The sequence below is a fragment of the Ruditapes philippinarum genome, unplaced genomic scaffold (assembly GCF_026571515.1).
Source record: "Ruditapes philippinarum isolate M1 unplaced genomic scaffold, ASM2657151v2 ctg13603_1_1_1_1, whole genome shotgun sequence".
Classification (NCBI taxonomy): domain Eukaryota; kingdom Metazoa; phylum Mollusca; class Bivalvia; order Venerida; family Veneridae; genus Ruditapes; species Ruditapes philippinarum.
Window position 1 is genome coordinate 281 of NW_026855754.1, and position 23486 is coordinate 23766.

The 23486-nt window shown below is 33.5% G+C and overlaps 1 protein-coding gene across 1 annotated transcript; it reads right to left on the reverse strand.

The window, feature by feature from the left end:
• Window positions 1-20732: 20732 nt before the first annotated feature.
• LOC132744285 (translation factor Guf1, mitochondrial-like) lies at window positions 20733-22974 on the reverse strand (the record flags this gene model as incomplete). Its single annotated transcript, XM_060732945.1, is given in 3 exon segments — window positions 20733-20924; window positions 21893-22105; window positions 22929-22974. Coding segments are annotated over 3 exon segments (385 nt in total), but the record flags the coding sequence as incomplete, so codon positions are not given.
• Window positions 22975-23486: the final 512 nt, after the last annotated feature.

Here is a 23486-nt window from a genome sequence, read left to right on the forward strand (position 1 = left end):
TTTGCTATGTATTTATATGAAACTATTGTTCCCCGCCTGGATAATTGGGACCAAAAAGTTAACGTGGTTGGCACACCATCACGTGACATGCGCGAAACAGTTTTTATTCGTCATTCGGGCATTAAGACGCAAGAACAATTGGAAGTGGTATCAAAATGAAATATTGAAAGAAGCTGGGACCTTAAAGTTAAAAACGGTTTATAATATATAAGTTTGTTAAGGTATTTAATTAAAGGATCTCCACTGAGGTCCTAAAACCTAAACACATAAAAAATAAATTCGTACATAGATAAACTGCAGGACAAATATACAAAAGATGTTAAAATGTATAGGGGATATTCAAGTTTTTTCTGTAAATACACGATTTATTTTCATCAAGTGGTATGAGAATAAATATTTCATGAGTGGCGGTATCCACGAGTGAAATGTGATAATTTTCATGCCACAATATGAAAATAAATCATGTATTTATAGAAAAAACTTGAATTTTCTGTTTATTATATACATTTGTCTCTATTCTTAAATTACAATTTAGAAGACTACTGTATTCCTTAAATTTGTGTTCTAGCAGAATTTAAACAAGAGGGCCATGATGGCCCTGAATCGCTCACCAGAAACAACTCAGTGTGTTTTTCAGTGAATTTTCAAATAAACTTGTAGAAAGACAAGTCCAGGTCAACTTCAACTTGCCTCTCTAGTTGTAAGGTTTCCCGACACTGATTGTTTTTTTTCTTTATAGTAAAAATGATAGGAACTAAGTGTGGGTCAATATTTATTTAAGATAACATAGGAATAATAGTAGACTCAACCAGAAAGTTAAAATTTCAGGTAAATTATCTTACTCTCTAATAGAAATGGGAAAAATTGTAACTTTAACTACATAGAGGAAAAAGGCAAAAGGTTGTTTTGATGAAATGTATTCAGTGAACATGAAAACAACTTTACATACATTGTATGAAACAGTGCAAAATTACTTTCAACAAGTGATAACCAAGTTTGCAAAATGTGATTCTGAATAGAAATAATTGAAACTGATATTAAAATAGCACAAAAAATAAAAAATGACAAATTACATAAAGACAAGCAAGAAATATTTCTAAAGTTCACTTAAACTTAAGTTTTGTTCCTTATTGTAAAATGCAAGTAACAAAAGATAAAATAAGTAAAAAGTAAAATAAGATGAAAATAATTCAAGCCATATCTACATTTATGAAATAAATTCAAATTTATTAACATTTAACTTATTAGTTTGAGTGTTTTTCTATTGAAAAATTATTTGAATAGTACCTAATTAAAAAAAAAGAAGAAAAAAAACTGATATCAGGGAAAGTGGTTATGCAGCTGGAGAAGACCAGTTCAGGCTAATATCTATCGATCAGGCTATTCTATACATTATTATTATATTCTCATATAATACAACAGATACTGTAAGTGAGTCTCAGTGAAAAACAATCACCTATCTGTTACACAGTGACAATATCCCATGCACATGAAACATCAGGTTCAACAGTGTGTCACAATATTTTCCAAGTTAGTAAGGTACCAGAATCAAATGTAATAATTCTTTAGGCCTTATTTCATTTCCTGGGGAAAATTCTCTAGAGTGACCTACAAATGAACCTGCAATGATGCAATGCCCACAAACAGAAAGATACAAAGCAGGTGAATGACCTCAAGATCTCTGAAAAGCAAACAGGTCATGACCTTAAGACATTCAATCTTTTTTTATGCATAACATGTACATACATGCCAATATTCGAGAGGGAGAATTTACTTCAAAAAAGGGAGATTTTTTAACTGACAATAGACATAATAGGAAATTTTTAAATGAAAAAGGGGGGATTTCTTTAATTTTTTTTAAAACACCCCTTATTCTAAGAAAAATAGTTAAAAAAGGTGGAGAAAAGGGTTGTCTAGTGAATACACAGAAAATATGTTTCACTAAAATATTTTTTTACAGTGAAGTACGAAAATGAAAATAAGCGTTTTATTTCATCAATATTTCTCAATATTTCATTTATAGGTATATAATAAATATATGTACTCTGATTTGATTTCGATATAAATTCTATTTTGTCAAGGATCTTAATTACAATGTAATATATAAATCCGCGATTATGTGTAATTCTTGTCCGATTTGGGTTTTAAAAGCGTTTAACCACTTTTCATTTTTGGGTCATTTTGCACTTATACTGGAAAAATAGAGTGAGCGAATAATCTGAAATCTTGCACACAAGTTAACGTGCATCCAATAGTATATAAATTTAGAAAAAGATATTACCAGTTTCGTCATAGCAATAACGTTTATTAGAGATGTAGATTTATCTATATCTCTGCGTTAGTTTTAAAAAATTCATACCCTGGTTGGTATATTTTAACTGGAACAATAATAAAATTTTGGTCCCAGATTTTAATTAGAATAGGAAACACATTTGTGACATTGTAACAAATGTGAACAAAAAAAGTAAATTACATGAACACTGACTTATTTTTAAAAAAATCAGCATCAGACTAAAATAACAAAATTGAAAAAAAAAACAGATTGCAAAAGTAGAAAATAAAAAATATTCATAAGATTGTTCAAAATGCAGCGCGTATATATCACATCTACACTAATTTATTTCTGTTGCTCTGGCTATTAAAACGTTCAACGGCGCCTAGCTAGAACTGACACTGACAATTTCATTGATAGGTATAGAATTCTATATTGTTTTTGTTTTTATTTGATTTTCACGTGTAGTCTATAGCCGGGCAAGCCACTTATTTGGGGTAATCTCAGGGGCAGGTAACTTATACATACGTCTGAAATATCTTTTTTCCTTTTGTAATGTTTTTCAGTATATTTTTCCATATTTTCAACCAAAAAAATCCATGAAATATTTCTGTTACCTTTTTCATAAGAGGTAATTTTAATTCTTCTAAGTTTTGCCTTAAAAAGCGTTTTAATTTCGCCGCCACCGCTGCTACCGCCGCCAACACGACCACCACCAATAACAACATAGTATAAGTAAGAAAAAGCTTTGTAAAATGCGTAAGAATACAACACTCGCTGTATCTGTAAAATCCACAGATCCGCTGTTTTGTTCAACATCTTGCGACATTTAACAATAGTGTTGCGACATTTAACGGTAGGGGAAATCCGTGCGACATTTAACGTTAACATTGCGACATTTAACGGCAAATGCTTTTACGACATTTAGCGGCGGTTGCGACATTTAGCGGCAATGGTGCGACATTTAGCGGTAAATGCGACATTTAGCGGTGTTGCGACATATAATGGCGCCACACTCGTCACCAATGATGTGGGTGATAATAAGTTGAGTAGATATGTTAAGAAATAAAGAAGTGTGTAAACAACGAGCTGTCACGCAAGTGACGAATGCCCCCGAAAAGGTTTCTTAAGCATGCACATATTATCAAAAAAAAGAGAATGAAAGTAGCTAATTTCATAATATTGTTCTTTTGAAATGAATTGCTGTTTATAGCAAACTTAATACCTTGGGACAATGTGGTAGACATCTTGATGTGGTAGACATTTATGCCAAATTATTTTAAAATTCTTCAATGCATGACAATGTTACAGTTTGGAAACTAATGTGACCTTTAATTTCTTCTTATAAGCATAAGTACATTCTAAGTACATTCAAACTAAAAGAGTGACCTTGACCTTGGAAGTAGGAACATGGGTCTTACACACAATACATCATTTCGATGTGGTAGACATTTGTGCCAACTTATTTTAAAACTCTACATGCATGACAAAGTTATAGTCTAGATATGAATGTGTGTACCTATAATCTCTTATTGTGATAGCGTGAACCTTTAAAATATAAGTGTGACCATGAACCTTTGAAGAGGGGACAAGGTTCTAGGATGCGACACAACCTTGTCATGTGATAGACATTTGTGCATAGTTATTTCAAAATCCCTCAATGCAGGAGAAGTTTAGTCTCGACATGATTGTTGTGTAAGTGGGGATGGACAGACGGACATGATAGTCCAAGAGATGGCGGGGTTTTATTGCAAATTACTGTATCACCAAAACAAACATTGCCATTGTAAAACATATTGTTTGTAGTTTCTAAAAAACGATTTCTTAAGTTACCCAGCCCGGGCAAAAGTACAAAAATTCAAGATGGCCGCCAAAATGGCCGCCATAAATTACAAAATACCATATAATTTTTGTTTCTTGAATTTTTACTTTAAGATTTTGTACAAAATAGTTTTAATTGCACAATATCAGATAAAATATGGTAAAATTATGATTCAATCAAGGAAAAATGACAATTATATGGCAAACTTTAAAATTATCACCATTAATTTACCAAAAAAGTGGTGAAAAATAACATTTTTTGACAATTTGATGACTTTCGTTTTTCCGTATTAACACAATATAAATGAAAATGCATTTAAATTATGTGTACTTTAAGAAATAATATATCCCAAACTGTGATTTTATTGCTCAATAACATCACTGTTTGGAGTTCGGATTCGGGGAATTATATCACGAGGGCGTAGCCCGAGTGATATAATGATGCGCATCCGAACGACAAACAGTGATGTTATCAAGCAATAAAATCATCGATTTGGATATATTATTTCGATTCTAACACGACATCAACAAATAAATGCCGCCGTACATGATAATTAGCTAAATTGCGTCTGATTTGTTTCCGTACTTATTGTCAGCGCGTCACATTTTAAGTGGTTACGTCACGTGTAAAATGATTACGTCACATGTCTAAATATAGAGCGTCAAACAGTGATTTTATAGCATAATAACACACACTTTCGGTTCTTCTATGTTCAATAGGGAAAAATGCGGGTCGTGTTAGAATTATCAATTTAACACAGCTAAACAAGTTAAGCATAAAAAAATCATTATCTGTGCATTTATGCCGTAAGAGTAGAGTTTCAAAAGTAGGTGGGGTAAAAATTACCGAAAATAATATTAAAAATTACAGTGTTTAAAACCTTGTCTTTACTTTGTTTTTTAAGTTTAATGTAAAAGAAATTGTGTTTTAATTGTATGTTCTTTATCATTTGAACATTTTTTGATAAGTTAAGCATAAAAAATATTACCTGCACATTTATCACAGAAGAGTAGATCTTAAAAAAGTGGGTGGGGTAAAATAACCGAGAAAGAAAGGAAAAAGAAAAAAAAAAGAAGAAGAAAAAGTTCAAAATTATTAAGCTTCTAAAATTTGCCTTTACTTTACAATTTTAGTTCATTGATCACGTAATTTTGTGATAAGAAATATAAAATTTGTATTACATTTAAGAAGAAAGAAACATCATGTATTCTCAATCTATAAAATTATCACAATCAATTTGCTAACAAATAAACGGTACCAAAACATATTTTTTTAGATTTTGTCATACTGAATAAAATCACAGTCATAGAAAATTGCAATAGTTGAAAGCAAGAGGTGTTTAAGCCTTAATGAACATATCATTTAAACTTAAAATACGATTTAAATACATATATAATAATATAAAGTATATAAAGTATAGATGTATTAATACATGCTGCACAAAAGAAAACAGTCAATTTTAATACTTAAAATAAAGACATCATTTTATGCCGCTCCCCTACAAAAATTCGTGAGGAAAAGTAATTTGTACAGTGCCGCCCCTTCTTTCATACTTTGAATGTGGTCCATACCTTTGTCATTTATGGACAAATTAAATTTTGCATGAATTGTGCACTGATGGTCACGTCAAGTCAATAATTCTATCATTCCTGGACAAATTTTTGAAATAACTTAATTCAAATGTTTTTGGACATTATATCGATGTGTCACATTCAAAAATCAAATATCTAGCTTTTAAATAGTCCAAATAATTAGACTTGTCAAAGAGACACCGAGATAATTTTGGACGGGCGCTGTCTTTTTCCAAGTCCAACCACGAACTGCATTTTTATGCACGGACGCTTCCCAATTAGAAGTTGTTGGGAGCGAAAACTAAAAAGGTTTCAAAGAAACGGTCTACATTACCTGAAAGAGAACCGTTTTTTATGCAAGGTTCCAAGTTATCATACTTTCAAGTCGAACACAAGTCTAAATATTCCACTTTAACTTTTTAAATCGTTGAAAATTATTGTAAGCGGCCATATTGGAAAATGACGCAAGCGGTGACAGGGTAAAACAGGGTAAAATTGTAAAATTTCCATGGTGTAACACAGGTATCGGCGGCAATCGATTGTATTTGTCAAGCTTTATAATATAATTTGTTTAAGTTATTTATTATGAATTATGCAGGAATAACTTTTTTTTTTCACACAAGAATATTTCAGCATTAAAAATAAAATGTGAAAAGGATCTTCTGATAACCTTACTTAGATGTCCGACGTCAGATCATACTCCATTTTAAAAGTCCATTTAAATTGTCAAATTAGAAATTGTAATGTCGGATTTTTTAACATCTGTGATCATTAGGTGAAATTTCTGAACTGCCTTTTTATTTTATAACCCTGCCATGATTTCGCACATGAAAATACAATGTAATTGTAGGTACATCTTAATGAATTATAAGTATACTATACATGATGAAGCAAAGAAGAATTTCAATATATATTAAACTCCCTATCAATTTCTAGTTTATTATCTTTAAAAAAATTGAGGACAGTTGTGTAGGGGAAGAAGTTCAAAACAACCTAAAATAACTTTAAATTCTGAGAAAAAAATCTTAAAATTTCAAACTATAAAATGGAATTTCAGACAGTCCTCAGTAAAATGCAATTGTCGAACAAATATGACGGGGTTTATGATATAAACGCAGCAAGCGGAAATTTAGTGACCCTTATTTAAGACGTAGAATAGCATAACAATGTAAGACAGATGGGAGAAATAGTCTGATTAGATTACTGTAGTCGTCTGTTAGAACGTCTGTCGCAAAATGACACCAAAACCTATATCCATTTAAAACTCCATGTTATCTAGTTCCCGCTTTTCATTGAACGGCACCTCGAATGTGTTGCATTGAAAGTTCCATGATTACCGCCATATTTTGTACACATCTGTGGGTGTTGATTAAAATTTCTACATTATTATGTTTAAGTGATGAATTCTGTTGAAACCGGCGCAAGGGAGCACATGTACCTACCAGAGCCGTCTTTGGCACCCATGTGTATTTATGTTTCGGTTTTGCAGTTTCAGGCGGGGTTTTTTTTTGGTGTTTTTTTTTGGAGGGCGGATATGTGGATAAGTTTTTTCTGTTTTCTTTAAATTTCTTTGCTTGCTTGTCGAACCTTGTATTGATAATCATTATCTGTTTGTTATGGTTCGGTTCGGTATACAAGTATAAAATATAATAAACAAGATGAACAAGGAAAGGCCGCGTTCAATGAACGTAACCCCCGCACGACCCAGGAACAAGAACCATTTGCAAGGAACCCAGGAGGATCCTAAACAAAAACAGGACGGCGCAAGAGAGAGCACGGTCTGGCTTATCACTAAAATGATACAAAATGATAAATATAAAGAAATAATGGTAACATACAAGGAAATCAAAATCAAAGAAAATAAATAAATGAATGATTAATAGGACCATTAAGTAAACTGGCACAGTGGTAAGGGATAGGAAATTCGGGGAAGGGGGAGGGGGTGGAATAAGAAATAAAACTAGGGGCAAAGGGAAGATACTTACCATAGACGAGAAAACAACAAGGGACGCAAACAAAAGTGTCACCAAAACAGTATGAAACAACAATAGATAAATACAGAATCCCTAAAGAAAGCCCAACACGGCAAAATTGAAAATGTTGCAGGCTCGGTTTGATTGAGCCTGTTCATGGACGGTACTGGAAAGTGCAAGTTACCGTCCACGCCCCCTAGCACCGGCTTAAGCAGAATTCAACATTTAAACGTGAATAGTAAAACAAGACATACACCTTATACATGTATAAGTCTCTTAATCTGTTCATTTGAAAATTCTTATCTTCTCAATGACTTAATTTTTTTAATATCCTCTACTTAAAATTTATTTCAATTAAAATATGTGACCCATCTCTTATAGTTACACAGCATAATGGCTGGATCACAATAAAGTTCCTTTTTTAGTAAATTAATAAAGTATGTCAAGAAGACATTTAACTTTATCAGTAGGTTTAATATGGTATTATAATATATATCATCAATAGGTGAAAAAGAATTCCTTTATTTCTTTTACATTCTTAAATTGTCATTTAAATATGCATGTATAAATGAAGTTAGTATTTTATCGGGCAGTATTAGCAGTAAACAAGAAGGCAAACCAACTATTGATAAATGTTGAGTACATGTATTAAAAAACATTTAAAAAATATTAAACAACAGTACTTGTACGGAGCCTATTTGCTACCATTGTATTTTAAGTTTAAACAACATTGATACTTTTCAAAAGTATTTAATAATGCACAAATTTATTTAAAAATAATGAATAGATTTATTTCCCCGATATTTTTTTTGAAGTTTAATCTTCATGCGTAACACACACTTACCTGCTAGACACACTGCATGGTTGCTACTACCAGCTTTCACGGAATCGATTTTTTACGATGACGTCATAACATGTCCACCGGAGATTGTGTATACAGTACAAATTTGAAATAAATCGCATGTATGCGTTAAGACAGGTACAATCTAATATTTTTTCTCGGAGAAGTTAGTACTAAAATTTATATTCTACTGATTTTTAGAGGACATTGAAGTTACTTTCATGTTTAAGCAGTAAAAATCAGTCCAAACTATCGATAGTGTTGCCGGTAGATTTTCCGTGCGTAAAAATGACAGTTAAAATTAGGCGTAACGGTTTGACAGTAAGAAAAAAATTCTGTAAAATGGGTCAAACCGTTCACGCCAAATTAATTAGGCTAGCTTTAAAACGCAACGTCCAACTTGTACTGCCATATTCATAATATGATTTATAGATGGCACAGGCACGAATATCGGACCTGGGATGAAAATATATGACCAGATTGATAATAAAACCTGTGTTCATCTTAAAAGTGTCAAAAACCAAAAAAAAATTGTAAAAAATGACCACCTTTAAAATATACTATAAGTTAAGAGAAGGCCGGAAACTCCAGATTCGAGCCTACGAGCAAGGGATTTATTTCCCGAGCCGTTGTGAAAACAATTGGCCGGACAATTAAAAACGACTTATATCACTATTTCACGTTTGTATTAAGCTTCCAAATGAGACCGACCCCAAGTCTCTAGCCCTTCCCGTTCATGAAATATCTATCAGGAAACGAGCGAATTCGTGCTAAAAATCGTTGGTAGACAGAATTGCGGCACAACGAATCGGTACGTAAACATAGACTAATACATGTTTGTCAGCTTAGTACGGGTCAAAATCACTTGAATTTACTAAATAATATTACTAAATACATTAAGTTGGACCACTCACAAGGGCAGTAGCACCTGATACACACGAGATTCGAGTTTCAAACATTTACACGGTCTTTCAATCGCTTTCTACGCCATTATGCATCCTTGTGTGAAACGTTGCGGTTTCGTTGCTATTAGCCAATCAGAAGACTCGTTACAAAATATCGAACAGCTGATTGACAATGGCGTTGAAAGGAATCTAAATACCGTGGAAAGGTTTGAAATTCGAATTTTACGTGTATCAGATGCTACTGACGGGTGTGAGTGGTCCAACTTAATGTATTTAGTAATATTATTTAGTAAATTCAAGTGATTTTGACCCGTACTCAGCTGACAAACATGTATTAGTCTATGTTTACGTACCGAATCGTTGTGCCGCAATTCTGTCTACCAACGATTTTTAGCACGAATTCGCTCGTTTCCTGATAGATATTTCATGAACGGGAAGGGCTAGAGACTTGGGGTCGGTCTCATTTGGAAGCTTAATACAAACGTGAAATAGTGATATAAGTCGTTTTTTTAATTGTCCGGCCAATTGTTTTCACAACGGCTCGGGAAATGAATCCCTTGCTCGTAGGCTCGAATCTGGAGTTTCCGGCCTTCTCTTAACTTATAGTATATTTTAAAGGGGGTCATTTTTTACAATTTTTTTTTGGTTTTTGACACTTTTAAGATGAACACAGGTTTTATTATCAATCTGGTCATATATTTTCATCCCAGGTCCGATATTCGTGCCTGTGATAGATGGCTGTGTCCTTCCCACGACAGTGTCATTCATGGATGAATTTAACAACTATGCATACATTTTTTAAATTGATCTGATGTGTCTCACGCTTAAAGTATTGCTCAAAGTCACCTCTAATTTTTCATTTTCATGTATTGATACTCTTGTCTGGTCTACACTTCTGATTTGAATAGATGTGTTGTCAACATGTTTCGCAAGAATTTGTTTGTTTGTTTGATTGAGTTTTACGTCTCACCGACACAGTATAGGTCATATGGCTACGTTCCAGCTTTACTGATGGAGAAAGACCTCATTTGCCCTTTCGTGCATTATTTTAGGCGAGTAGAACCACCAAACTTCCGTAAGCTAGCTTGATAGCTTCCTCTCATGAAAGAATCCAAAGTCCCTGTCGGGAACCCACAGCGGTGTGGGGCAATTGGTTTGAAGTCAACAACCTTAACCACTTGGCCACAGATTCTCAAGAAATAATCAAGTCTCGGGCTCGAAGGTTAAGATAATTATTGTCAATTGATAGATTTTGCAAATATTATGCGTAAACATGCTGCTTATTAAATGGATATTTAGCAAACTAGATTTAGTTGTTTATCTAAAATGTCAAGGTCACAAATGAATGTCAAAAGTCATGATACTGCATTAAAAGTTATGTCCAGTCCATATACTCCCCACTTATTACAGATTTTAAAATAGTTTCGCTTAACTATGCAGAACATTAAAACATTTTATTATTGTGAAAAAATTTGATCATAAAGGTCGAGGTAAAACTTGCCTTCTTAAGTTGCCACAAAATTATGCCTTGTTAGTTCAGTCTGTTTGTTTGATTGGGGTTTACGTCACATCGACACAGTATAGGTCATTTGGCGACGTTCCAGCTTTACTGGTGGAGGAAGACCTCAGGTGCCCTTCCGTGCATTATTTCAGGCACAAACGGACACCTGAGTAGAACCACCGACGTTCCATAAGCTAGCTGGATAACTTCCTCACATGAAAGAATCCAAAGTCCCTGTCAGGATTCGAACCCACAGCAGTGTGGGGCAAGTGGTTTGAAGTCAACGACGTTAACCACTCGGCCACGGACGCCCCATGTCAGTCAGTTCAAGAATAATGTGATTGATGAATAAACACTACCAAAGCATAATTTTGTGGCAAATTAAGAAGACCAGTTTGACAGCAAGAATAGTAAAAGTAACGCTTGTATATCAAAATAGTACTTTGACGGTTTTGCCTGGTTAGATTAGTGTCATACATTCATAGATGCATTTTATATAACTTTACGCACGAGTATAGGAAAGTTTGTGTTGAGTGAGCATCAGATTAGTAATCAAGGTGTTGCTTGCTTGATCCTTTGATGAAGTAAATTTCTCTTTGAAAAATCATGTAAGATAAGCAGGGGTCACTTGCTGCGAAATTTCCTAATTAATTATCAAGGAAATCCATTAAGGTGGATCGAAAGCCGAAATAAGAAACCAAACATTTGTTATAGAACGCCCAATTTCCGTTTCATCCATTGTTTTCTCATTAGGACCACATATTCTGTTACTTGTAGGACCATACGCCACTTTTCATGTACTGGCTGAAAAGTGTCACATTGAAAATTCCATGATGACCTCCATATTTACACATCTGCGGATGTTTCAAAATTCAAATTTTACTATTTTATGTTAAATTTTGAATTATCCTTGAGCCGTCGCTAGGGGATGTGGACGGTAGTTTGCACTTTCCAATACCATCTATGAACAGGCTCAATCAAACCAAGTCTGCCACATTTTCAATTTTACCGTTTATTGGAGGTTCTTAAGGGATTGTATTTCTCCTTATTAACACCTGTTACTTATGCCAGACTAGCATTGTCTAGAAAAATATAGCAAATTTAGCAAATAGAATGAAAAACGGAAAGCTTTAAGAAAACACAATATGGCTCATTTACACTCAGTTCGATAATGCCTATTCATGGACAGCAGTGGTATATGCAAGCTTCCATCAACTTCCCTCTAGCACAGGCTTAAGCAAATTCAATTTTCAACAAAAAAGTAGTGAATTTATAATAGTGAAATTTTAATTTTTAAACATCCATGCGAAGATATCCATAGATAAGTTCCTAAGACGGTAATCAAGGGATCTACAATGTAACAAAAATATTGCGCCACTCCATGAATCTCCAGTAAAAGAATGTGTGTAACCTAAATATCAAAATTGTGTTGTACTAAATAATTGAAATTTTTGAATTAGGGTTATGAAGTCTTCATATCAGAGAAAAGTCACCAAAGGATAGATCCTTAATCAGGCAACATATCCTTCGGGTGATATTTAGTATTCACGAAGGAATACTAGAATCACCCTACAGTAAGAAAGTCAAATTTCATAATTTCAAGATGTATGTATTTCTGTGACAAGTTTTCTAAATGTTAATTGATAGTTTAAACATGTTTTCACTATTTGGATGTTTTGTGTGTAGTACTATTCACTACCTTCTTTTACTAAACTTATTCATTAATGATTGCTTATTTTATAAATGACAACATCTCTTCGTGTTTATATCAAATTTCTCAACTACACTCTCACAAAATGCATTACACATACATTATGGTTCTTGACTGATATATTAGTGTGTCTTTTGTTTGTTTAGTTCAGATGGTTTTGATAGTTCAGGTGATTGGCCAATGACTAACGTTTTGGATACTATAAAACTACACCAAAATTTACCGCCTCCGTGGTCGAGGGGTTAGAGTCGATGACTTCTAATCCAGTTACCTCTCTGGCGTGGGTTCGATCCCCGGGAGATGCTTTGGTAGTTTAGCGCAAAGGTAGTCTAGTACTGGTGTAACTCTCCAGGAATGATGGTTAGGAAACTACCCGCCTATATGACTGAAATACTGTTGGGAAAAGGCGTAAAATGAAACAAACAAACACTAAAATTTAAAATCATTTGAGAAAGGAAGATAAAAGCTTTTCTGAGGCACAATTGGCCTTTAAGGAAAACAGAATCAATTACAGGTGTTATAAACATGTATCAAGAATATCAAAATTACATTTTTTGTAGAAGAACACAATAAAACTGTTTCTTCTCGTAAGAGTATGTTGACTAAGTACCGTGATATCTTCAGGTTTAAGTTCAATTTTATCCCACACACTTTAAGTGCTATTTCTCTGAGAAACATGCCTAGCGACATTTTCAATTACTAGTAAATCACACTTATTATCTATTTCTTGTTACAAAGATGAAACGAAAGTAACCAATGTATGTTGTTTTTTATACATTTTCGTGTTAATTAATTATGATACCATGAAACGATGTTGTTTTTTTCTTAATTGATTAAAGAATTAATATACTGAAATTTAAAAATACTTCTGTTTGGTATACAGCCTCTTTTTAAATATAAAATAAACAGCTTTTGAATACACACATACAAGATTTAATAAGTTTTTACTTCATACACTATAGATAAACACAGTACAAGTACAAATTAAGCGTCTTTAAAACTGGCATTTTTATAAGGACCAAATTAACTTGACCAGCAATAGGGAGTGCGGCTTTCCAAAAAAAAAAATTCTGTCATTCAAAGTAAAATATTCGGTAAGAATTTCGAAGATTTCAAAAGATATCTGCAATAAAAGGGTTATGCGAAAAAACGACTATGCTAGGTACATCGTTAACACAATGTATTGATAAAAATTGTCAAAATATGGCAAAACATGACTATTAAACATTAAAAGTAAAAGCATATTCCATTAGCATTTTAATTTTGAAGTGTTATGTCGGTCATTTAACCCTACCCATTTTTTAAACTTTCTTTCTGGGATATATTCTCTTGTAATGATTTCTATGCAAAACTAATACAGTTTATTATCAGCTAAAACAACTGTATCATTTGTGTCTAAAAGATATACCAAAAGGCTACAAAATGTCAAAACTGTGGGGGTTTTTTTTTTACCTTCTTAATTTTTGGTGAATTGTGATAATCTTAAAGTTGCTATGACATGATGTTTCTTTTCTTCTTAAATGTAATACATATTTATAAATTTCAACACAGAATTTAAATAATATATGGTAAGTGCACTAAAATCATAAAATAAGGGCAAGTTTTAGGAGCTTCTTAATTTTGAACGTTTTTTTGGGGGGATTATTTTACCCCACCCACTTTTAACACACTACTATTCTGTGATAAATGCTCTGGTAAAAAAAAATCATGCTTTTGTTATCAAGAAAGGTTCAAATGATAAAGAACACACAGTTAAAATACAATTTTCTTTACATTAAACTGAAATTAAAGAGTAAAGACATAAATGCACAGATAATAATTTTTTATGCTTAACTTGTCTAGCTATGTTAAATTGATAAAGTACACACAATTAAAATGTATTTTCATTTATATTGTGTTGGTACAGAAAAACGAAAGTCATCAAATTGTCAAAAGGTGTTATTTTTACCACTTTTTTGGTAAATTGATAGTGATAATTTAAAAATTTGCCATATAATTGTCATTTTTTTCTTGATTGAATCATAAAGTTACCATATTTTATCTGATATTGTGCAATTAAAACTATTTTGTTCAAAATCTTAAAGTATAAATTCAAGAAACAAAAATGATATGGTATTTTGTGATTTATGGCGGCCATATTGCGGCCATCTTGAATTTTTGTACTTTTGCCCGGGCTGGGTAATTTAAGAAATCGTTTTTTAGAAACTATACATAATATGCTTTACAATGGCTATGTTTGTTTTGATGATACAGTAAGTTGCAATAAAACCCCGCCATCTCTTGGACTATGAGCCTTAGCCACGACACATCGTCTTGATGTGGTAAACAGGTTTGCCAAGTTATTTTAAAATCCTTCCATGCATGACAAAGTTAAAGTCCAGAGATGAATGTGTATCTTCAAACTCATCTCGACAGAATGAGAACCTTCAAACTATAAGTGTGACCTTGACCTTGAAGGTAAGGACAGGGGTCTTGAACGCGACATGTCGTCTTAATGTAGACATTTATGCCAAGTTATGATAAAATCCTTTTATACATGACAAAGTTACAGCCCGGACACGATTGTGTGTACCTATTAACTCTAATTGCGATAAAGTGAACTTCAAAATGGTAGTGTGACCTTGACCTTTGAGGTAGGGACGTGGTTCTTGGACGCGACACATCGTCTTGATGTGGTAGACATTTGTGCCAAGCTTTTTCAAAATTCCTCAATGTATGACAAAGTTACATTCCGGACACGAATGAAGTGGGACGCACAGACAGACAGACAGTCGGACAGACAGTGCGATTTTAATATGCCTCCCTTCGGGGGCATAAAAATTATATTGTTAGCAAAGTCTAAGTTAAAATGGGAACAATTCTGAAAACAATGAGTGCTTGAGTTATGAATCTTGTCACACATTATGTTAGTGATGATAAGAAACATATACATGTATTTGGAGTTTGAAGTAGATACTGTATTCCTAAAAATTATTTCACGCTTTTTAAGAAAGCCTTTGTCGCGGTGAATACATTTCTGTAAATGTTTGTATCTGCAAAATGTGGCATGTGACAAATCCATGAACATTTGTACTTGTAGCTTCAATCACTTAGATTATCATCATGTTATTATGAAGTACTATGATGCATCACTTTTACCTCTGCTTAACTGATATACATTTCAAGATAAAATTTCACTTTGAAAAAGGTCTTGCTTTTTGATAATATCCATTATTTGCAGATTAAATAAAATCATACAATACATTTTATTTACAGTTTGCATACTTTGAATGAATGTGATATTACTCGCTAAAAAGGAAGGTGTTATTGTTTGTTACAAGCACAATAGCGAATATTACATTTATGGATAAGCATTCCTGTGCATTTTTAACGTTAATTCAAATAATTTGTTTTTATATAGTCAATCATAAAACAAAACGATTATTTGTCTTGACTTTATTATTTTAAATGCAAATAACATCATTTAAAAGAATGTATATTGAATGTTTTTTTGTTGTTTTTGTTGTTGTTGTTGTTTGTTTTTTTTATCCTTTTTTTCTGGTTATTTAGAATACTATGTCAGAATGGTATCTTATATCTTAAGCTGCAGTCTCAGAGCCCCGGAAGACGTCCGGGGTGATCCGGGAACAAGCGGAGTACATCCGTAACTCTGCAGGGAACGGCCGGGATAATCCGGGAACATCCGGCATTCGACCCCGGATGGAATTAAAAATTTAATATCATCGGGTGGTCCGGAGTGATCCGGGTCGTATAGTTTTGCTGGCATTCCGGCAGAGCCCCGTTGAATGACGGCAGAGCCCCGGAAGATGACGATGGAGCTATGGTTGATCCTGGAAGAGCCCCGGCAAAGCCCGGTTCAATTCAAAAGAATCACGACAATTTGCGATGATTGCACTTGTTTGTATTAAAACTCTTCCCCGTTTCCCTTCTGTCCAGTCTTGCATAAGGATTATTCAGAAAATCATCAGGAATAGCTGTTCTGGAACAATAGATATTATATCAAATGAAAAGTATATATGAACGTAATCATTTTCGTGCGTTTTCAATCCACCGGGGCTCTGCCGGGATCGTCCTGGGCTCTGCCTGGATCGACCAAGGCTCTGCCGGCGTCATCCGGGAACGACCGGGGTTTTAACACCGGCATGAACTGTAGCTTCACCTGGGCTCTGCTGGATGGTCCGGAGCGCATCCTGGGTGGCTAGTTGGAAATTACCGTAGTGCTAATGGGGTAAGTGTGACCACTACAATAATTTCACCCAAAATCTTCACGGATCATCCCAGTAACTTACCGGGGTGGTCCTGGGCTCTGCGGGGAATGAGACCGCAGCTTTTCATGTTGATTGTTTTTAGATAAAGTTTAAAGATATATTTGCGGGTATAGCAAAAACCCAATTGTGATTTTAGTAGAATATATATGCTCTTTACCCCAGTGACGTAATATTAACGAAATTTGCGGTCTATATGAATGTGTGAAAGCTCGCCTCCCGCGAAAACGCGAACTAATGTTTCAGTGAAAATTTCTAGATATACAGTACTTTTAATAAGTAATAAAGAAGTTGATAAGAAATACTGAAGTTATAATAAACAAGGGTGCCATTGGCCCAAAAGCGCTTACCTGAAGACATCCTGTAATTTGTGTAAGAGCCAATTTAAACGATAGGAGCAAACTTTGAACAACTATAGACAAAGGACCTATATATGATACTATATGATGACCTATATATATATACCAGGGTCTTTCAAATAGATTTTATTTGAAAGACCATGTATATACCAAAAATCTAAGCTCTAAGCATTGCACCTTCAGACAAGACGTTTTTACAATATACATAGAAGGAAAATCTATGACCCCGGAACAGGACCAAATTTGACCCCAGAGCTATAATGATCTTGGAAGAGTTCCACTAAACAATGCTTCATGCTAAATATCCAACCTCTAGCCTTTATCAATTCAGAGAAGAAGATATGAATAAGTTTTTTTCTATATCCATATAAGGAAAACCTATGACCCCACATGGGACAGGGCCAATTTTGACCCCAGAGCTATAATTTGAACAAATAAGGTAAAAGTCCACTACACAATGTTTCATGCCAAATTTCTAACCTCTAGCCTTTGTCAATTCAGGGAAGGAGATTTTTTTAAAGTTTTTACTATATATACATATAAGGAAAACCTATACCCCAGGGCGGGGCCAATTTTGACCTAAGGGCTATAATTTGAACAATCTTGTTAGAGTTCCACTACACAATGCTTCATGCCAAATATCTAACCTCTAGCCTTTGTCAATTCAGGGAAGAAGACCCCAGGACTATTACTTGAACAACTTTGGTAGAGTTTGCAATTGATAGTTTTTAAGATAATAAGAGGAAACCATTCTGACATTTAAGGTTAGGGTGACCTTGACCTTTGAACTTGTGACCTCAAAATCAGTTGGAGTCATTTAGTAGTTATGACCATTATGTGAAATATGAAGACTTTGTGATAAATAGCTTTCAAGATAATCAGCGGAAACCAGACTTTGTGATAAATAGCTTTCAAGATAATCAGCGGAAACCATTCTGACATTTAAGGCCCATGTGACCTTGACCTTTGACCCTAAAATCGATAGGGGCATCTACTAGTAATGACCAGTAAGTATGTGAAATATGAAGACTTTGTGATAAAAAGTTTTGAAGATAATCACCGTAATCCAAGTGGTCTACAGAAGGACAGACCGACCAAGCGACATTAGCAAAACAATATACACCCTCTTCTTCTTAGGGAGGCATAATTATGTTTAAAAATATTTTACTGCACAAAAACTTAAATCTGAAATCTGGACACAGATAAGAACAGCTAACCGTATACTTTTTTAGTTAAGCTAAAAAGCAGACACTAAACTGTTTGATATTTGACCTTCGAGTTCAAGGACGACTTGACCTGAATCTGCACAGCAGCAGCAGCAGCAGCAGCAGCAAGGCTTTTGCACACGGCCTGGTTGCAGGTGAATATCTGACATATGAACATCAACAGTGACCTTGATCTGATACAGCATTGGCATGGGTTCTTCACATTGACGGGGTGAAAATTTGAGCCAAGTTAGATAAAAATCCTTCAGAGTATATAAAGCAGACGCAATGGAGATGGACCGATCAACTGAATTGATCTGACAATGTGAAGCCAGTATTTAAAGCCCCATCCATATTATGTGTGTGTTGTTGGGGGGGGGGGGGGGGGGGGAGGGGTTATTAATGAGGATAAATTATTATTTAAATTGACAAATCATTATTTATAGTGGATAAATCAGTTTCTTTAAGTGGATTAATCATATAACAAGAGCTACTGCTGGGCGGGGGCAACGCTCGACTTTTTACTGTTTCTAAAAGCAAACAAAGAAATGTTTGAACAAATCTTAACGTTTCCTTTTTATAAATTTAATCGGTCTGTCTTGTCACATTAGTTTTGTCAAAGTATGAATCCTTTCCATATATATCTGCATGTTTTATATTACAGAAGAAAAAAAAAGAGAATATATATATACAGCAGGGATCTCAGGAAGGTCAGAATTTCACGTGGCAGACTGTTTGGCCAAAAATTTTCATGAGTCAAATCAGTTTTTTCTTGTGTTATTTTTCTACACGAATCATTTTCATGTTTTCAGAAATTACTGTTTGGGAAGTCATTTAGAGTAGATTTTCAAGTTTAAATTGATAACTATTGTAAGGTTAGGCAATTATAAGCTTCTTGCTTAGTTAACATGATGATAAAGATAATTAAGTATTTCTAGCACATGGATAATTACCATAATTATTGTTCCATTTTCAATTACATTTATTGAGGTGATAAACACATGTGTACATGTAGGGGTAAAAGTTACAGAAACTGAAAATACTGAAAGAAAAAGTTGGGGGCCAGGGGGCTGGCTAGGGGTTCAGGGGGCTGGAGGCACTCAGAAGCTTTCGCAATTTAGTGAATTTAAAAGTTCAAAAAAAAGGCTCAAATACATACTCAAGTGCTTTATTTATCTTCAGATGTAATTAATCTGATATGTTAAAATTTACACAAATTCACTGAGCAATACTATTTAAGCAATATATACACATTCCACATAACAAATTATGTTCATTCTCATGACACAGTCTCCTTTCTGATGATGTTACGAAATTGAAGGAAGAATCCATTATTTAATGGGGAAATCAACTACACTGTATCTCTGAAATTGGGCTATTCTGATTGACTTTGTTTTGAATTAACATTCACATTCAACAACATGTTCATCTTTCTAATGCTTTAACAGAAAAATCCTCAAAACAATGTCTGTTGAGACAAAAAATACAAGATACTCTTTCAATTTATCCCTACAAAGACAGTTTATACAATCTTGCAATAAAAAAAACATTTAACCTTCAAAACAGAGACAATTTTCAACTGTAGACCATAATTTGATTATACTTTGTAGAAACCAACAAGCTCATGCCTTGTGAGAAATATCTAAGCTCTAGCCATTTCCATTTTGAAGTATAAGAACTTTTAAGTTTTTTCTTTTAGTTGCCATAGCAACCAGAGTTTAGCATGGAATGGCATTCTTTGAACAATCTTGATAGAGCTTCATACGAAGAGTATTCCTGCCAAGTTTCATTAATATTGGCCAAGTGGTATTTTAGAAGATGTCCTTTAAATAAAATGTGGACGGACGCCGGACACCGGACGCCATTTGATTGGCCATCCTAAAAGCTCACCTGCACTAGTGCAAGGTGAGCTAAAAAGAGATAAATATCAGACAGACAGCACCAGAAATATTGCTGTAAACTAGAAATGTGTCGATAGAACATGGGTGCCTCCACACTCCAATTTTGTCAATCTTATGACTCTTGGTCAAATATTTTTTGGGCTACACATGACACAAGTTGAAAACTAAAAATCTTTTACTAAGTCAAGGGCAAGAACTAATATTGATTAAATCCACAAGAAAACCCCAAGGTGCATAAGTACACATGCTGACCAACATTCTTGTAAACTTTCAGGCCTACAGGTCAAATATTTTTGAGCTATGCATGAAAAAAAATTTAGAATTTCCTCATTTTTATTGTTTATATTGAAATAAATAATTAATTATTCTTGACAGTCAACTTTTTTTTTCATTGAAAAAAAACCCCTGTAATTTAACAATGTTCTTTATTGATCAACAAAATAAATAAACAATAGTAGCAAAGTATGACAGCTTATTTTCTCAATATATTAATAAAAGCGTCTCTAGGAACTTCTATACGACCTATCAACCTCATTTTCTTTTTTCCTTCAGCTTGTTGTTTTAAAAGCTTTGTCTTCCTAGATATGTCACCACCATACTGTAATAAATTAAATAAAAATTCTACATATTTTATTAGGCCCCAAAAAATGACACAACATTTTTGAACTGTTTTCACTAAGTAAAGGGCAATTACTCTATAAATTCACAATAAATATACAAGTAAAACTACACATGCTGATCAACAAGATTTTGACTCTAGGCAGGGTCTTTCAAATAGAATGGTCTGGAAACATGCTATGTAAATCCTTCTCTAGCTACAATAAAACATGTATTGGTATAGTTTGCTATATGCAAAGTATGTAAATGTTCAAGAAAAGGGCTAAAATTAAATACAGGAGCAAAAATGAAAATTCTAACAGCATGATGTTCTTTAAAAATCTTTAAACTTGTGAAATAAGATAGATATATATTTCAATAATTTGACCTTGTAGGTCAAGGTCAAAGTCAGTCTAGTCAACTTGAAGGAACATTCCAAAGGATGAAGACAATTCATTCATAAACAATAAAGCTATAGCCACTTTGGAACAATTTTGGGATATTTTCTAAGTAAAAAGGGGCATAATAATGGTAAACTAACTATAAGAGTTATGAAACTTGATATAGATAGTTGCACTGTGATATTGCATTGATATGTCAAGTTTCAAGTTAATAATCTCTACCAGTTACTGAGATGAGATTGGACAAAGTGATAACTATATAGCCTCCTCCCTCACAAACTATAATAAAATGACATTCATAATCTCCATATGGTCTTCTATCACCAGGTATCATCAACCTAACTTTTATACATTTTTTTTAGTTGTGACTGGATCAAGAACTTTTGGACAGACAGGCAAAGGGAAAACCTTTAGTCACATCTAGAAAAACTTATAGGGACTAAAAACTGAAGGAGACAAATATATACATGTACAAACATACAACTGCCTGGATCTAACAGTGGTAAAGACCTACAAATACTACTACTAGTATAATGGGCACTTTAGTGGTAAAAGAAGATAAACTTACACATTTAGCTGTAACATCTTTCCTGTACGGCTTTATATCCTCACGACAAAGAATTTTACTACCTACTGCAGCCTGTATCACTATAAGGAAATTCTGGCGGGGAATATTTTTCTGAAGTTTTTCACAGACTCTCACAGCTATGTCTCTAGCACGTGATACATGAACTAGCATTGTCAGTTCATCAACTTCCTTTCCATTCAATAAGTAATTTACCTGTTCAAAGAAAAGTAAAATTCAACAATTTCTTATTACTACTGAATTTATAAGTTTTCTTTCAGATTCTTTCATTTGAAATAAATAAATGATTCATGAAATTTAAGTAAGTAGTATATACTAATAAAGAGGCTTGTCTTGTTTTTATACTGATTTTAAGATATTTTGGGTAATATCTTGGTAAATTACAGGATAACTTACCAGTAATTACCTATTTCTCTGACAATAACTGACAACTTATCCAACATGATAGGTGAGAGAATTATGACACATTAGTTTGAATGTCTATGATCAAGTGTGACTAATTTTGCTTTGCCCCGAGGATCAAACTTGTGACTACACTGGATTACAAACACAATACTTACCCTATTAAGTCAAGCGTGCAGACAAATAAAGTTGCCTGATCTGATCAAGTTAAAAAGACTTAAGCTTAAAAATATTGTACATTTGGTTTTAACAATAAAAAACCATTATTAAACAGGAAAAAAAAATGGTAACAGAAAATGTTAATTCCTGTAAGATTATTGTGAAATCCAGGAACAAGTATTGTTTTAAGATTCAAGGTACATGTATAAGCAACAATGACTTTCCATCAGTCTGACATAGAAACATTTGATCAACAGTCCTAATGAAGATGATCATAATATCATTTTTATTAGTGATTTTAAACATGTATCTTTCAATATCTAGAAATCATGAAAGCAAAGAAAAAAAAAAGCATTTTAAGCTAATGTGTAATTAAAGTAAGTTGTAGGCATTTGTCATCTTTAAAAATATTGACCTATTGATGTAAAGCATTTTTGTATTTTACTAAAGAACTTACCTTTACTAAATCAGATGTCTCATAGTCAGCATCTTCATAATCAAAACTGAAAAATATATCACTTAACTTTTACAAGAAATGTTTGTAAAACATGTATGCCCCCTATCAGCAGCCAATTAGTCATGTGGCCACGTTATTGTGACTTATTTTTGACCTTGTGACCAAAAAATCAATAAGGGTTATCTTTTGGACCCCAGGGCTTTTATTTGAACAAATTTGATAGACACTCACTAGGAGATGTTTCATGCTGTATATCTAAGCTCTAGCTCTTTGGATTATTTAAAAGAAGGTATTTAAAGTTTTTTCTATTGGTTGACATGGCAACCAGAGTTCTGCATTGAATTAAATTCTTTTAACAATTTTTTAAAGGTGACCACCAAAGGAACATTCCTGTGAAGTTTGGATGAAATTGGCTTAGTGGTTTATGAGAAGATGTTATTTAAAGTAAAAGTTTACGTATGAACGCCGGATAAAAAACCGATCACGAAAGCTCAGCCTGTCACTTTGTGACAGGTAAGCTAAAAATGACCTACTAGTTATAACCAATCAATATGTGAA